Source organism: Boleophthalmus pectinirostris, unplaced genomic scaffold (assembly GCF_026225935.1).
Source record: "Boleophthalmus pectinirostris isolate CB_2022bp ecotype Guang Dong unplaced genomic scaffold, ASM2622593v1 HiC_scaffold_12, whole genome shotgun sequence".
Taxonomy (NCBI): domain Eukaryota; kingdom Metazoa; phylum Chordata; class Actinopteri; order Gobiiformes; family Gobiidae; genus Boleophthalmus; species Boleophthalmus pectinirostris.
Window position 1 is genome coordinate 7,157,105 of NW_026571018.1, and position 17,440 is coordinate 7,174,544.

The 17,440-nt window shown below is 37.7% G+C and overlaps 1 protein-coding gene across 1 annotated transcript in view; it reads left to right on the forward strand.

Annotated features, from left to right (window-relative positions):
* The window catches only part of usp28 (ubiquitin specific peptidase 28), a 40,026-nt gene that overhangs the window by 15,299 nt on the left and 7,287 nt on the right, over nucleotides 1–17,440 (forward strand). Inside the window, exons 9-24 of the mRNA XM_055148803.1 lie at nucleotides 331–407; nucleotides 483–631; nucleotides 1,745–1,872; nucleotides 1,961–2,056; nucleotides 3,063–3,260; nucleotides 5,056–5,258; nucleotides 5,891–5,961; nucleotides 7,215–7,443; nucleotides 8,577–8,936; nucleotides 9,700–9,821; nucleotides 11,085–11,351; nucleotides 11,803–11,898; nucleotides 12,378–12,556; nucleotides 13,623–13,701; nucleotides 14,644–14,723; nucleotides 16,668–16,791. Coding sequence (XP_055004778.1) covers nucleotides 331–407; nucleotides 483–631; nucleotides 1,745–1,872; nucleotides 1,961–2,056; nucleotides 3,063–3,260; nucleotides 5,056–5,258; nucleotides 5,891–5,961; nucleotides 7,215–7,443; nucleotides 8,577–8,936; nucleotides 9,700–9,821; nucleotides 11,085–11,351; nucleotides 11,803–11,898; nucleotides 12,378–12,556; nucleotides 13,623–13,701; nucleotides 14,644–14,723; nucleotides 16,668–16,791 — 2,458 coding nt within the window. The remainder of the gene's footprint in view (nucleotides 1–330; nucleotides 408–482; nucleotides 632–1,744; nucleotides 1,873–1,960; nucleotides 2,057–3,062; nucleotides 3,261–5,055; nucleotides 5,259–5,890; nucleotides 5,962–7,214; nucleotides 7,444–8,576; nucleotides 8,937–9,699; nucleotides 9,822–11,084; nucleotides 11,352–11,802; nucleotides 11,899–12,377; nucleotides 12,557–13,622; nucleotides 13,702–14,643; nucleotides 14,724–16,667; nucleotides 16,792–17,440) is intronic.

Genomic DNA, 17,440 nt, shown 5'->3' on the forward strand with positions numbered 1-17,440 from the left:
TTTTCTAGCTGTTTCTGTGTATTTGGTTTGCTCAAAGTTGGAACGTTAACTCAAATTAAATGTGCTAAAAATAAGTCAAAGGTCTCAAAGCATAAAGAAGAGTCCAGATCTAAAATGTAGTGGAGTAGAAATACAGAGACCTGCTCTCAAATGTAGTGAAGTAAAGTAAAAAAGTATCCACTGCAAAACGTACTTAAGTAAAGTACAGATACCTCAAAATTGTACTAAAGTATTTTACTTTTACTTTCCACCACTGTTAAACATTAAACATATCATATATTTTGTTGCTTTTGAGGTTTAACTAAAGTATAACACATGTTTTCTTAATAGTGACGAAAAGGACAAACTGAAAAACCCGATGGTCCAGCTTTTCTACGGGACTTTTTTGACCGAGAGACTACACGAAGGTGGGTACGATTTCTCCATACTATATTTTTATGCAAACTGTAAATGAAATATGTAAATTATCTTTGTTAAATCAGGAAAAACACTGTGCAACATAGAGCAGTTTGGCCAGTATCCTCTACAAGTGAACGGCTTCAACAACCTGGACGAATGTTTAGAGGGGGCCATGGTGGAGCGAGAGATCGAGTCACTGCATTCAGACCACTGCGTCACATCGGGGCGAGAGGTCAAATAATCATAAAAATACTACTAATAAAAAATAATAATGTGTTTTTTATGTATGTATTGTTTTCATTTTAATGTACACCATGTAACTTTTCTGGTGGAGCGTCAGTCACCTGCTTCTCTCCATGGAGATGTTGCCTGGAATGTTCCACAGTATTGCATTTTATCTTATTTATGGAGACAGCAAGTGACGCCACAGGGGCCATTTTACTTGTCAGATCTGTGGAGAGGCAAGTCCAATCACAGTAAGAATGCAGGTTTTTAAGGGTTCCTACAGTCATGAAAATTCTGGAAAAGTCATGGAATTTTGTAAATTCAATGGAATTTTTGGAAAAGTCATGGATTTTAGTATCTCTTTCATGCAACTACAGTGTTCTGTTAAGTTTTCATTAGGCTATTATGATTATTTCTGAATGTATGCGCCATTTGTTTAAAAGAGATGACTGACAGTATTTTGAATGTTAAAAAACTATAATAATAAACCATAAGGTGAGTGGAAAGAATTAACATTTCATACTTAGCCCTAAAAGTCTGATCAATTTTACACATGTAGGTGCTGTAAAGTCATGGAAAATTCACTTTAGGTCATGAAAAAGTCATGGAAAAGTTTAGAAATTTTGTCAGTGAAAAAGAGTGAGTTTTAGATCTATAAAAAACTATGTTATTGAGTAAATGCAAGATTTATACGTTTAATACTGACGAACCCTCCACCAGAAAAGTTACACCGTGTACCTTTTAATTTTAATTTTCTGGTAGAGCTTTTGTCGTCTGGTTTTCTCCATGGAGATGTTGCTCAGAATGTTCCAGACAGAGTATTTCAACTTATTTATCTCTACGGAGACAGCAGGTGACGCTAGAGGGCCATTTTACATGTGAGATCTGTGGAGAGGCAAGTCCACGTACAGTGAGAATACACGTTTTTAGATCTATAAAAAGTATGTTATTGAGTAAATGCAAGATTGAAATGTTTAATGCCGATCGACCCTTCGCCAGAAAAGTTACATGGTGCACCTTTACTTTTAATTTTAACTTTTATTTTTATTTATTTTAATTTTAATTTATTTTTAATTTTAATTTAATTTTATTTTTATTTTTATTTTTATTTTTATTTTAGAGATGGTTCAAAAAGTTGCCCCCGGTGTTGACGTTTGAGCTCTCCAGGTTTGAGTTTAACACACAGCTGGGTCGACCAGAGAAGATTCACAAGAAACTAGAATTCCCACAAATTATTCACATGGACAGGTAATTTGTAGGAAAAAATTGAGAGATTACATTTTTTGATGTTTGTTTTTTATTAGAAAAATAATGAGTGGAATGTATTTTGTGACAGATATCTTCACCAAAATATACAGCTCACACATGAACGGAGAAGTACGGTCAAGAAGCTCAAGGAACAACTGGCAGTGCTCCAACAGAAATTTGAGTGGTGAGAAAATTATGAATTTTAAAGGTCCTATATTCACTCAGACTTAACTCTTGTGAGCTTTAAGCCATGTTATGATGCTGTTACCTCCTCAAAAACATACCCAGATTTGTGTTTTGTTTCATTCACACATTTACATGGTTCAGTAACCTATTATTATTAGTTTGTCTATATTTCCAAAGTTCCAAATGCTCTGTTCTACCTTGAGATGTCATGGCAGTGGTGGAGTTAGCAATTAGGGGGTCCTAGGCGAAGTGAGTTTGGGGGTCTTCCTATAATGCACCGCTTTTTTATTGTGTTTTGTTATGTTTTTTTAATATATTTATTGCCTGTTTTCCCCATTGTTCTTGAGACATGCACATCTCTTAAACTCTTAAACTTGTCTTATTAGTTCTTAGCCTACTAGATAACCAGAACTGAAAGTTGTTGGGGTTTTTTGCTAGTACAATTACATATTTATTTACATCCATTACATATGAGTATTATTATTATTTTCTCTTTTGATTATTGTTTAAAAGTAAACTACTCTCAGTTAATGTCATATTGAGAGAAAATCAAATTGCTCATTGGCCCTTGGTGGAGTGCAATTTGTTGAGGGCCCCTCCAGGTTTGGGGGCCCTAAGCAGCCACCTATTTTTGCCTAATGGTAGCGCCGCTTCTGTGTCATGAAGTGGTAGTTTTCAGTTAACAGTTAGTTAACAGTTACCCCTTACCTTTTGTTTAGTAGAGATTGTCAATTCCAGGGCTGAAATTATTCAAATGATTCTGGTGAAGGTGTATTGAGTTTAAAAACACTTCCTGTATCACCACATGACATCACAAGTTGGAACAGAGTGATTTCTGTTTGAGGGCAGAACTCAATCTAAATATACAGGCTTTGTGTGTTAAACGTGTGAATGAAACAAAACACAACTCCAGATTTATAGCATTATAGCCCAGAACATTAGGAAATGTCGTAATATTATGGGGCCATTCATACAATTATGATCCACAATATTTATTTTCACAGCTACAAAAACTACGGCTCAGGCCCCACCAAATACCCCCTGACGGACATGCTTCAGTTTGTTTTGGAGTTCGCCACCACCAAACCCTCCAACGTGTCCCCCGCCGAGGACCTGACAGCAGCTGCCTCCTCCCCAACCCCCGCCACTGCCCCCACCGCCCCGCCCCCTCACCCCCTCAGCAGCGACAGCCCCAGAGACAGGTGGGCCCTAAACACGCGACATCCAGCACCACACCCCCCCAAAGGATGAAGCTGTCAAAACAACAACTGACTTTAGCTCGCATTAACCTTTTGACAAGCTCTAAACGCCACCCTGGATGTCTGAGTCAGTTATGGTAACGTCTTATCTTCTAACTGAGATGGTAGTAAATAGTTAAAATTGTACTTTTCTAGCAGCATACTTTTACTTCTTCTCAAGTGATATTTTACTCAAGTAATAGTTTTCTGACTTGAGTAAAAGTTTTGGCTTCTCTTCCCACTGTGAGTAAGTCTACAAGTGACAAATCTTTAAGTTGACATTTAGGGGTGTGCAAAAATATTGAAATATCAATATATCGTATTGTTTAATGTGATGATAGAATATCGATATTGTGGGCTGCTGTATCGATATAGCTCCAGGAGTATTTTTTGGTGTATTTCACTAAATTATTTTGCTACAAAGCTCAGTTTTGTTGCTTGTTCAGAGGAAGAAAACTCGTTTATGCATCACATTTGACATTTTCACTGTTTTGATGAGTAAAGTGGGCGTGTTTCATTTTCACTTTGCACAAGACTCGGTTTAACAAAGACTTTCAGTATCACAGCCATAATTTAGACATTATTTTTTATTGAACCGTATTGAATCAATTTGAAATATATTGTATCTAATCGAGATATGTATCGTATCATGACCTATGTATCAAGGTTTGTAACATATCGGCAACTTCTTAATGATACCCAGCCCTATTGACAATATTAAATTATTTGTGTTTCTTGCGCCGCTTCTCAGCTACAATTTAGTTATTCGCATGTTTGTATTTACCCTTTGAAAATACAAAATTTTGGGCATTATTTAATGTTTTGTAGCTTCAAATTATAAATCAGGTGTTACATTCTGACAGTTACTCTTAAAGTTACTGTTACTAATTAGTAATCTCTTGGGCCACTACTTCAGACTTCTACTTGAGTATTATTCTTACTGTTATTTGAGTCCTGTTTTTATCTTCTAACACTGTTTCTAAACTAAACTAAAATGTGTATTTGTATGGATTTAATGTTCGTTCGGATTTAATGGCCTATACATGTTTCATATGTATAGGCCACTTTAAAGTCCATATGTTATGCTGTTTTTAGGAAAAGTTTTAGAGGTGGTCATCAGGGACCTTTATTAAACTGTTTATAGAAAACAGCTGAACAAAATCCAAGAGGAACTACTCCCTCTGCTGGCAAAAATGGGAAGCCTGAAACATCAAAATTGATATACGTATAGCCAGAACTTTTATTGTGAATATATTTAAGGCCGTTGGAGTTGTAAAATCATTAGAGCTTGGTGTGTGTCTATGGACTTTAAACATTCAGACACACAGACAAAGTACTGCACTTACAATTATAGATGTAACACCACATGTTAGAGCATTATCTGTCTGTAAACTGGATTAAATCATTGTATTCTAGAGAGGCTAAGCTTTATAACGACGTATAGCATGCCCACGTGGACTAATGATACTTTGCTACTAATGTCATCATGTCATTCCCTGGGGATGTGATGCTAATAAGAGGCTCTGCTCTGTCTGAGGCTCTGCTATACTTTAGTCTAAGCTTTATCCATCAGACCGGAAAGAGCTCCCGTAGTTGGAAGACAATGGTTGAGATGATTTATGTTTACAGTCAAACTCTAGAGAACACCCTCAGCGAGATGTCACTGCAAAGTATCAGTATCTCCAGCCAATATATGCTTCACGCCCTACTTTTAATGCTACAACAATCTAAACCTAATATAACTATTTGTTTTCTTTAGTGAAACAGAGGAAGGGTCAGATTGCCTGGGCGCTGGTGTGTCCACGTGCCAAAGAACGCCCATCTACAAGCCGTTCACCCAGTGCAGACCCCCGGTAGAGTGCCCCCCTCACCCCGCACCTCACAGCATCACAGAGGAGGAACTGTTCCACGTCAAGAACTGTCTGCAACGCTGGAGGACTGAGGCTGAGAACGATATCAATGGTATTAAACATCACACATTATGCATTCTTGTGACTTTTAAGGGGCTACATTACTCAGAATTGACTCGTGTGAGCTTTAAACCATGTTATAATGCTGTTACGTCATCAAAATCATACCCAGAGATGTGGTTTATCATTCACAAATGTTTGAGTAATCCTTTTTTTTTCAGCCTGTCTACATCTCGACAGCTTTGTGATGTCATGTAGTGGTAGTTTTCAAGTTAACAACATTTTACCTTTTGTTCAGTTCATTGTTGAGCAATGTCACGGCTGAAATTATCCAAATGATTCTAGTGAAGGCGTATGGAGTTTAAAAACACAATAGAGCAAGGTGAAACAAGGTGTTTTCTGTTTGAGAGAAGAACTCAGCCTAAATATGTACAGTTTGCGTGTTGGATTAATGAAACAAATGTGAATGAAGCAAAAATACAACTCCAAGTATCTTTGTGATAAGGGGATGACATAGCATGTTTAAAATGTCCAAAAAGCCAATTCTGCATAACATGTTTTCTTCTAAAAATAATCAACATTTCTGTGTTTAAAAGTTGACAGAACAAGTGAAAAAATATGTTATAATTTCAGATTGTTTATGTGAATTGTTCATTGCTCATTTGTGTGTTTGTTTTTTTTTAGAACTTAAAGCCAGTATCGACAGAGTGTCCCAGGAACTCGAGAGCATGTACTCTGATAACAGTCTGTGCCAGGTAACACTCCAAAACACCACTCAACTTCATTACACAGACCATTTTAGCACGGTATTAGAATTACTCGTGGTATGCATGCGGGCACGAGGCTTCTTAGAGATACTAGATTAGTCCCTTTTGAGTTCTGGTTCCTGGTTTAGTCCTGATTTTGTTTCATTTGTTTTGATCCTGGTTGAGTTTTAGCTTTAGATCTGGTTTAGTCCTGGTTTAGTTAAGTCTAGATTTGATTTTTTGTTAGTATAGACCTGGTTTAGGGTCTAGTTTAGGAGTCTCCAATTTGTAGCTCTCCCCCCCCTTCCAAATAGCTCTCCAAGGGATTTCTGAATTATGCATATTTCCCTGGGCAACTCAAATTTGATTGATTAAATGCCTATTCCATTTATCATTTTCATACCTATAAATGAATAATGGTTTATGTTTTATAGGCATCTAACTGTGCCCCATCTTCTCTTATATTTACACCATTTCTGGCAACCGATAAAATTTGTATTGGCATTTTCGTTTTATAAAAAGTAGCTCACAGGAGGAAAAAGGTTGGAAACTCCTGGTTAAAACAAACTAGTTGTTTATGGAAAATTAAGATGATACTTTAAAAAAAAATCAGAATAAACTACCCACTTAATTCGGATTTAAAATGAATTCCAAATAAGTTTTATTCCAAATAATCATTAGGAATTAAGTGTTTATATGGTCTTTTTTAAAGCGGAATTCATTTTTATTCCGAATTAAATAATTTTTAATCGGAATTAAAGCTCTCATGTAAATGGGACAATTCTGTTGTGTGAATGGCAATTATTTTGACCAGTGTTAACACCCCTGATCCTTGATGTTTACAAGACCTCATTTATTTGATGGAGTAATGTACACCATGTTGTATACACAGACTGTATATATAAATGTACATAACTAACCCACTAGCCACCGTATTCCAAATAGGAAGTGAGCACGAGGGCACGTCCTGCTCCATCAACTCCGTTTCCAGTTGACTTTACTGTACGTTGAAAAGTGTTTGCCCCTCTCTCTAACTGCTGCAGTAAGAATCGTGTGCGTAAAATGTTCGTATTAAGTCTACGTGACTCTGGTGTTTTTATTTCACTATTTTGTCCTCAAATAAATTCCTATTCTGGCTTTAAATCCGCACCTATATCCGTGAGCCTCAGTGAGCTTCATTTGACTGGATCTGAACGCTGTGGGCGACGTCACATTCCTTTATTCCACTTCTTTATACAGTTTGTGGTTGTATCGTTGTCCAGGTGCCGTACAGACTCCACGCCGTCCTGGTCCATGAGGGTCAGGCTTCTGCTGGGCACTACTGGGCGTACATCTACGACCACGCCCACCAGCGCTGGATCAAGTACAATGACATCACTGTGAGCGAGTCGTCCTGGGAGGAGCTGGAGAGGGACTCCTTCGGAGGCATGACCAATGCCAGCGCATACTGCCTCATGTACATCGATGACAGGATGCCCCAGCTCATAACGGGTGAGGAGAGTTCAGCTGGTTTTTGGTATCAAGGACCAAAAATACTAGGAAATGTTGATACTTTAAATGAGGCTTTTTTCTTTGTACAATTCTCTTTTGGGCTATCCAAACACTTTACATTGTACAAATATAAAGATAATGGGCTTCAGATTGAGATTCACAGAATGCACATTAGCTGCTACATTGCTGGTTAGTCTTTTATTCTGATACACAGCAAGCCCTGTTGTATTAAAGGTTCTTGACAAAACATGGATCAATGTTTTTGATTTAAAAATTGGATTTTAAATTTTGAATACATGGTCAAAACAAATATAAGTTTGCAAGTTATATTACTATTCTGATTTATTTTTAATTACAAAAACATTGACATGACGGCCGGATTGTTTAGGTTATAATTTGGTGATTTGGTTCTGATGATTACTGTTTTCTGATTAGACAATTATCCAATCAAAAAGCAGAATGAGCCTCATGTGAGTCTCTCTAAAATCCAGTTGGTTTAAACCTAAATGCCTCTCTGATCTGAATGGTCACTGCCTAAACCCCAGCTTCTGCAGCCAATCATGAATCAGTGCTAGTGCAGCCTCTGCAGCTCAGTGAGGGAATTCTGGAGGTTCTGAACTGTCACATGAGGGATGCCCTGTCTATATACTGAGAAAAAAAAAAACTTGTATGTGTCCTCTATCTGCAGGTTAAAATACTGAATCTGTTTGTTGTGGAAGTTTTCATTTTGTCTAAGAAAGGGTGGAAGTAAAAGGCTGGAGACAGCAGAAGAAGTTTATTTACATCAGTAATACAGGCCTGGCGGGACTCGAAAAGTCAACATAGTGTGATTTGAAAAGTGAACGTAATATGATCTTTGAGTGTCCAAGCCCCTTTACCATGCTTCCAAAGGAGGAGGTTTATGAAGCAAGTGTGATGAGACTATGAAGGCCAGTAGACACCAAGATCATGGTGTAAATATGGCTTTTGTGAGTCAATGATAAACTGAGAGATATACGTGGAGGATAAATTACTTAAATTCTCTTACAATGTTCAGTCGTGATTGTTGCAAGTTTTTAGAAACAGCACAGGTGATATACAGTTCCTCTAACTGACCAACTTTCACAACAGATGTTTCTCTCTTTTCTCCTCAGAAGACACAGATGATGAGACGGGCCAGCCGCTCGTGGGCATGGACTCCCTTCCTCCAGTGCTGCGGCGCTACGTTCATGAGGACAACCGCTGGTTCCAACAGGAGCTGAGCGAGTGGGAGGAGCAGTTCTGTCAAGCCTCCGCTGCTGCTCCGCAGGGAGAGAGCACGGGGAGCACGGAGACAACAGAGCACAGAGCTGAAGAACTGCACCAGAAGAACCAGGAACCAGAGGCTACTCAGTCTATACAGCCCACAGAGTCTAATGAGTCTTCAGAGTCTACTGAGGGTACAGAGGAGCAGGAGGCTCACACTCAAGCCCAGGAGGAGGAGCAGGAGCAGGAGCAGACACAGCAAGAAGAAGGTATCAGCGATTATAGAGCTATTTTTTGTGATATCAGTAGCAGCCACTGTTTTTTGTGCTGCCCCATGTGTGCCCATGTGTCATTCCCAGTTTGTGTTTAAGTGCATCAAATTTGTCTTTTTGAACAGAAAAACAATGATGCTGAAAATATGGTTGACAAATAATTTTATATCTCAAATAAATACATTTTATACAATTTGAAAAGGTAAATATTGGTATCAGCAAGTAGGTAGCAGTCCAAAAAATATTGTTAATCCGTTGTGTCTTTAAAGGTTCACTACACAACTTTTCTGGTGGAGGGTCCATCACCTACTTGTTTCCATGGAGGTGTTATTGCTTTTTCTGTAATGTTCCATGGTATGACATTAAACAGATCTTTCTAGCCCAATGAGGTTCATTTGGTCTTCCTATAATTTAAGTCATTAGGTTTCTAGCATTTACTCATTACAGGTGTTTCTACAGCTCAAAAATACAACAATTCTCTTTGTAAATAGGGGCGACACTCCACAGATCTGATTTGTAAAGTAATGTACTAATATATCTAAGTTCTCTCCCTTGAGATAGATCCCAGACAAAGCAATAACATCTCCATGGAGAAAAACATCTGACAGACCCTCCATTAGAAAAGTTGCACAGTGCACCTTTTATTTTATAATCATTCATAAACATCTTTCTCTTTAGTCTGACGTTTTTTTGGCTGCAAACATAACCAGAGACTGGGACTTTCCACTAAACAAATCAACACATTTTATTTCCATTTCAGAGGTGGCACCAGACCCCCCTGAGGCTCCTGAGAGCTCGAGTGATGACAAACCTCCAGAACCCTCAGACTCTTTGGAACAGGGCCAGAGTTCCGACTCAGCCCAGAAGGAGGCTCCCGGTTCGGTAAGCAGCGCGCCACCTGCCCCCCCTCCTCCTCCTCCTGCAAGATGTGGGTCAGAAATACCAGGCCGTGTAAATACAGACTGCACATATGGGTCATGGATCTAATTTTACCACTTAACATAGTGTTGGGGTGTACAGTATGGTGATACAGATACAGTGAAGAGGCACCGGCGTCTGATGTGTGTGACACTCTGATCTGTGCCTGTAAACAGTCCTGGTAATGACCAATAAAAAACAATCTTGTCGAAAGTTTTATATACACATCATCACATATATGCATTACATATGTGGTATTAAAGGCCCTGTACCAGATTTTTCACATGTATATAAGCAAAAACTATCTTGTCTCAGTACAGATATATTGTATAAGCAGCTTTTGATATCAAAATAACTCCATTGTTTGTCTACACCTAATTTTATTTTATTGTCAAATAATCAGGAAGTGGGCAGTAGCATGCTAGTTGGTGTTAGTGTTAGGAAACCACAGAATAATTAATGAGAAACATATCAGGAAGAGGAATTTATTTACAGTCAAAATAGTGAAATTAAAACACTAAGACAGGGGTGTCAAACTCAAATTCACAGAGGGCCAAAATTAAACTACTAAGTCGTGGGCCAAACTAAATATTTATTGAAAAATTTCAACAACATCTGCATGTTTTCTCTTCTTTCGATCTTTTGTAATGTTAAACCTTTTCTTATTAAAATAATGTTTAATAATAGTTTTGCTTAAACATTGAATCCAGAACAAGCAAAATATAAAATAATAACAACATTTTAAATAATACAGTCTATCTGTAGCCGGCGGGTCAGCTCTAATACATATCTGATATGATCTCGTGGGCCAAATATAATTATATCGTGGGCTAAATTTGACAAAAAAGTAAAACTCAAAACACACACAGCTGGAGAAATACCAGAAAAAAACATGGGTCAAGAATAATAAAATAATTCAATGAAAATTCTCCATATCGACATATAGACTTTATTGATCTACATTTATTTGGACACAGTAGCTCAGACGTCACAATATATTTTGATAACAAAGAGAAACAATATAAATGGTAATAATGAGCATTTTAACAGTATTCATTTTAGCTGCCTCCCATCTGTATTAAATAATATTGGTCAATATAATGTTGCGATGTCATCTGCAACCCATTAAAAAAGTAGCTGGATTATTCAAAACGTCTATGGAGAAAATTAAAGTGAGCTCCATATCAACATACAATAAACTCTGTCTGTACGGCTGGTCTTTGGCAGGTTCCCGACCCGCCAGCAAATACAAAGGAGACATCAGAGGTGCAGGTGCAGGTGGAGGAGGAGAGCACAGAGGGGACTGTCTCTGGTCCCACCGCCACAGACGAACAGGAGGATTCAAACAGCACTCCAGAAAACGAGTCGCAGCAAACGCACCATCAGGACGCACCAGCAGAGCGCCAACAGCCAGAGAACGAGGTGTCCGAGGTGGAGATCCCCAACGTGGGTCGCATCATGGTCCGAGCAGACGCAGACGGATACAATGAAGAGGTACATGTAGTCTGGATAAGAGTTACAGGAATATTTAAAATGTGCAAACACAGAGTAAATAAAGTGAGAGAGATACTTTACTTATCCCGAGGGAAATTCAAGTTTTGTTGCAGCAAACTGTTGTGCTTGATGTTGCTGCAAAATGTATATTGCATGTTTCTGTGGCCGTTGTGTCTCAGTTAAAGGTTTTAGAGCAGTTTAACAGGAGGACTGGTCAGGTAGGGTCAGCAGATCCTGTCTAGGAATATACTAGATCTAAGTTCATTTGTATTGGTCAAACTAAGACAAAGCCATAACACGGACTATAGCTTGGTCAGCACATGTTTACATTTGGACTAAGGTAATAAAACTGCTAAAATCTGACTTTTGAATAATTATACTCAACCCATTTCCATAGATTAAAAAGTGTAAATCAGATATTGTGCCTTAACTCTCTCGATGTATCTTTCAGATGATGTTAACCCCAGCCATGCAGGGAATCATTTTGGCCATCGCCAAAGCCCGAAAGACCTTTGACCAGGACGGTCCTGAGGCAGGTCTCATCAAGGTGAGTGTGTCATAACCGTAGTGACAGTGACGTGGTGTCTGCTCACTCACGTGTGTCCACTCAACAAGGCCTCCTACGTTAAGGAGACATATTGGGTAAAATCAACTTTAAGAGCTTTTAACTATTTAATCATTTTATATGCACTGTGTTGAAACCAAGATTCAAGAAATGTATTTGCTATTAGTGCGCACACAAAAGTCCATACACATTGGAATTCTTGTTCAGGGCTCTTGGGCGTTCAAGTAAAACAGGTAAAAAGTGCATTTAAGAAAAAAGCGCACACATTCAGTAAAAAATCTATAATAAATACATAATTCAAAAAGGACTGATATTTAAAATCAGCAGTGAGGCCGACCTCTGTTAATAATAAATACTGTATATTACTCTTATAAATTTCAGATAATAATGAGGTAGTGAGTAGAGTTCTGATGAGCGTAGCATCAGCACACTCAAGTATAACAGTGCAGTGCCCCCTGCAGGCCTTCCACGAGGAGTACAACCGTCTGTACGAGCTGTCCCAGGAGGAGGCGACCCCGGCGGAGGACGCGCGGCTGCAGCACTGCCTGGTTTATTTCTTCCAAAACAAAGCTCCAAAACGCGTCATCGAGAGGACGCTGCTCGAGCAGTTTACAGACCGCAACCTCAGCTTCGACGAGAGGTACGAGTTATATTTAGAGCGAGGAAAATAGCATCAATTTTTCCTTCTAGTCACATTAAAATAAACTGATGGTTTGATTAATTTGCGGCTGTGACTTAATGCTGTGCAGACCTCATCATTGATGCTCAAATAATGATCTCATGCTGCCACCTAGTGTCTGAACTACATCCTGACATCAAGAAACAGAACTAAGTGTGTCATACTCACCGAAATAAAAAAATAAAAAAAACCTTAACATTTATCATAACAATAAAACTGATATTATGATCTATCCATTTTGTTCATGAAATCCAAATTCATAGTCTCTTCATATTTTTAAGGTCCTATATTACACAAAATTGACTTGTAAGCTTTAAGGCATGTTATAATGCTGTTACCTCATCAAAAACATACCTGGAGTTGTGTTTTGTTTCATTCACACATGTTTCTGATTTTCAACAAAAAGCTGCCAAACAAAAAAACTGTTACTAAAGTTATCTAGCTTGTTATTGTAATTTTATGTGAGAGAGACTTGTTTAACAGTATAAATCAGCTCACTAGATGTGTAACAATATCCAAAATATTGTGATATCGTAATGTCAAAAGTCTCTCAATAATATCGTGGACAAGTTTCTTTGCTTAAATTCATTGTTATGGTACAGCAATAGCTAAAAAACAGAGTGAACTACATTGACCATGATCCTTTGCTCTGTTTTGGTGCGAAATACATGGAGAAATAGCTGTTCTAAGCACTTTTAAATCTTAGTTCTTGTCAAGACATTTTAAGAGGAAAAGTGGCATATTCACAATTTTGTTAAAATATCGCAATAAATATCGTACCGTGAGATGCATATCGTGAAAATATTGCAGCAGCTCACCTGTTGTAGTTCCAACCAAGACAGCTCTTTCTGTTCAAATTGTGTTAAAACAAAACTCAGATAAAAGTCTGACTTGAGCTTCAGACGGAGCAGAGCCTACAGTTATTAACACACCCCCAGGGAATGTGGATGAGATCAGCTGCTGAGTATTCATAATAACATCTCTATTCATAAATCTCATGTAAATGTTTTGTCTTCTGTCCGCACAGGGCCATCAGCATCATGAGGGAGGCCAGATCCAAGCTGCGTCTGATCAAACCTGAAGACATGGACATGGACGAGTACCTGGTAATGTCTCCTCCCATTCTATATTATTATTAAAGCTGCATTAGGTAACTTTGTAGAAGGAGGATCTGCCTGCTTCCTTCAGGGAGATTGTATCACTTTGCCTGTAATATTCTACTCCAGCATTAAAATGATCTATCTCCATGGTAACAATCCTGGTCAGATCTGTGGAGAGGTGACAAAGCTCACAGTAGGCATGTATTTTTGAACAATAAAAATACCAGAAATTAAACACATACAAGATAGATAAGTAAAATGTCATGAAAAGAAAAGTTAAGTTACGTATTGCACCTTTAAAGGGCCCATATTACGCTATTTTCTGATTTCCTCAATGCCTCCTCATCAAAAAATATCAAGAGTAATGTTTTGTTTAGTTTTTTTAACACACAAATCCTGTATAATGAGGCTGAGTTCTTCTCTTAAACACAAAACACAGTTCCACCTTGTGATGTCATGCAGTAATACAGAACGTGCTCCACTGTGTTTTTAAACTCCACACACCTTTAGTAGAATCATGTGGATAATTTCAGTCCTAGAATTGCTGATTTCTACTGAACAAAAGGTAAGAGGAGCTGTTAAAACTACCACTTAATGACCTCACAAGGTGGAACAGAGCATTTTGAGCTTTGGAAATGAGGACAGACTAATAGTAAAGTGTTACTCAAACATATGTGAATGAAACAAAACACAACTCCAGGTCTGTTTTTGAGGAGGTAACAGCATTATAACATGACTTAAAGCTCATAAGGGTCAGTTTTGCATAATATACAACCTTAAACAAAAAACCATAACATTGTTTGGGTGCAATTATATATCAGCAATTTACCCTTCATACTTTTGTCCCTATGGTGACTTCTCAAATGTAAACACTGAATTGAGAGCGTGTGTTTAATCTGTAGATATGAGAGCTTTGAATCAATATATTTTCCCCTTTGTTTATTGCAGCAGTGGCACGAGGACTACAAGATGTTCAAGACGGTGTTTGTGTATTTGCTCACGGGCCTGGAGCACTACCAGAACGGAAAGTAAGTCAAACACATGCAGATAATGTTGTGTAACTTTTCGGTTAGGGGTCCGTCACCTGCTTGTTTCTATGGATATGTCGTTGCTCTGCCTGAATGTTCCACAATGTGACATTAAACAGCTCTACCTTACATTTATTTAATTATAGTTGGTTTTAAAGCTCAAAAATACCTTCAAAAACAGGCATTCTGACTGTCAGCGGGTTGCCTCTCCACAGATCTGACCTGTACCTTGGTCTGGTTTGGTCTCCATGAAGATAGAAAGTTTTAATGCCATACTATGAAACATTCTGGACAAAGCAATAACATCTCCAGCGAGAAAAGCATCAGGAAAGTTACACAATGCACTAGGAATGCAGCAATAACTGAAATATCGTGATATTGTATCATCAAAAGTATCACAATAATATCGTGGGTCAAGTTTCTTTGCTTAAATTTATAGTTATGGTGCAGCATCAACAAAAATAAGAGAGAACTACATAGACCATGATCTTTTGCTCTGTCTACATAATGAAATAATTGTTGTAAAGCACTTTTAAATCTCATTATTTTTTGATTATGACAGAAAAGTAGCATATGCTCAATTTGATTTGCCTCCACAAAATACCTCAATAAATATCGTACCGTGAGAGCAATATCGTGAAAATATCGTTATCGAGAGATTTGGATATCGTTACATCTCTACAATGCATCTTTAAAGGTCCAATATTACTCAAAATTTACTCGTGTGAGAAATAAACCAGTGTTATAATGTTGTTACTTTACCAAAAACAGACCTGGAGTTGTGTTTTGTTTCATTCACACATCTGAGTACATCTTTATTACTAGTTTGTCTACTTTCCTAAAGCTCAAAATGCTCTGTTTAACCTGGTGATGTCATGAAGCAGTAGTTGTCAAGTTAACAGAAGTCAGCCTAAATATGCAGGATTTGTGTGTTAAATGTGTGAATGAAACAAAACACAACTCCAGGTTTGTTTTTGATGAGGAAACAACATTATAACAGAACAGAAAATTGTGTAATATGAGCCCTTGAAAGACTGAGAGGAAACAAACAAACTTAAAGGGACAGTCTTGAATTTTGGACATAGGACCTCATTTCCTAGTGAACCAGAGTGTTGGAGACGTGTGGAGACACTTTTTTAAATATTCCATCCAGTCCTTGTATTTGCACAGGTCGCTGGTGCTAGGCTAGTGCATGTCAATGGCCATAGTTATCCTGCCACTAAAAACAGTCTTACCCACTCCACAAAACACCCGAAGCAAATCTATTATTACACCAGACTGTCAGTGTAAATGGCTGTGTTGACAGAATATTTTTTTAAATAAAACTAACCTTGCATCGCATGAATCGTCAGATGTTGAGGGACTATTTTCTCATATATCAGTCCGCCGCTGCCAAGTTTTCTAAAAGGAAGTACAACTCGCTGCTGCTGCTCAGACATAAATCCTTCAAATGGTTGGTTTGACTTCTAAAAATATTCCATCAACACAGAGATTCACATCGACAGTCTGGTGTAATAACAGATTTTCTTCGGGTGTTTTGTAGAGTGGGTTAGACTGTTTTTAGTGGCAGGATAACTATGGCCATTGACATGCACTAACCTAGCACCAGCGACCTCTGTAAATACAAGGACTGGATGGAATATTTTTAAAAAGTGTCTCTAACACTCTGGCTCACTAGGAAATGAGGTTCAAAATTTCAGACTGTCTCTTTAAGCTTTGACACTTTAAATGTCTGCAAATAGTCTTTAAAGAGCCAATATTATATTATTTTCTGATCTGAAAATGCATAGGATAAGTGAGGAAAAACTTCTGGACCATCACAAACCTGAATACATAGTGATCTACATCTTTCCATCGCATTTATTCAAGTAAAACTATGAAAACACAACAGTCTTTTACAATGTGATTTTATTTATTTATTTTTTCTGTTGTGATGTTTTTCAGAATGAGAGAAGCTTTGACTTACCTGGCTCATGCTTACGACACCAACAGCACTTTGCTCAAGAACGGACCCAAGCGTGGAGTGGACGATTCCCTTATTTCAGTCTACAGAAGAAAATGTCTCACAGTGAGTTAGAAAAAGCAACAAGAGGATGTACTGTATGTTTTCTTATACTTGTTCTGATTGTTCAAGATTGTTCTAAAGCTATTCAGGAAAGGTTCATTTCTGTCCTGTGAATGGGACTTAGAGGTAGTTTTCAAGTTAATACCTACCTTTTACCTATTTTGATATTAATTTTTTTAAGTGGTATGAAAAAGACAAATACAGTACAATATGTGGGATGTGCCTTTGATACTTACAAAGAATGAATTAATAAAAAAAAATTATAATTATTACAATAAATTGCAAGAAAAACAAAGTAAAGGGTCAAACAAAGTGTGGTCTTCAGTCCAGTCCAATTTAGTCCAAGTAATTCTCTCCATTTTAAACATATCATAAACAATCTCAAACCGTTCATCCAATGTTGGTATTTGTGAATTAAGCCATTTCCTGGTTATAATTTTCCTAGCAGCTGCACTCAAAATCTGGAGCAGGTATTTAATTTTATACTTCACATTTTCACCCATCAGGAGACACAGACACATTGTTTCAAGTCGAAATGGTATGTCAATACAGAACACAGTTTCTAATGATTTATGAATGAGTTTAAAAACACAGTGGAGCACTTGTATTATTGGGTGCTTTCTGTTTGATAGAAGAACTCAGCATAAATATG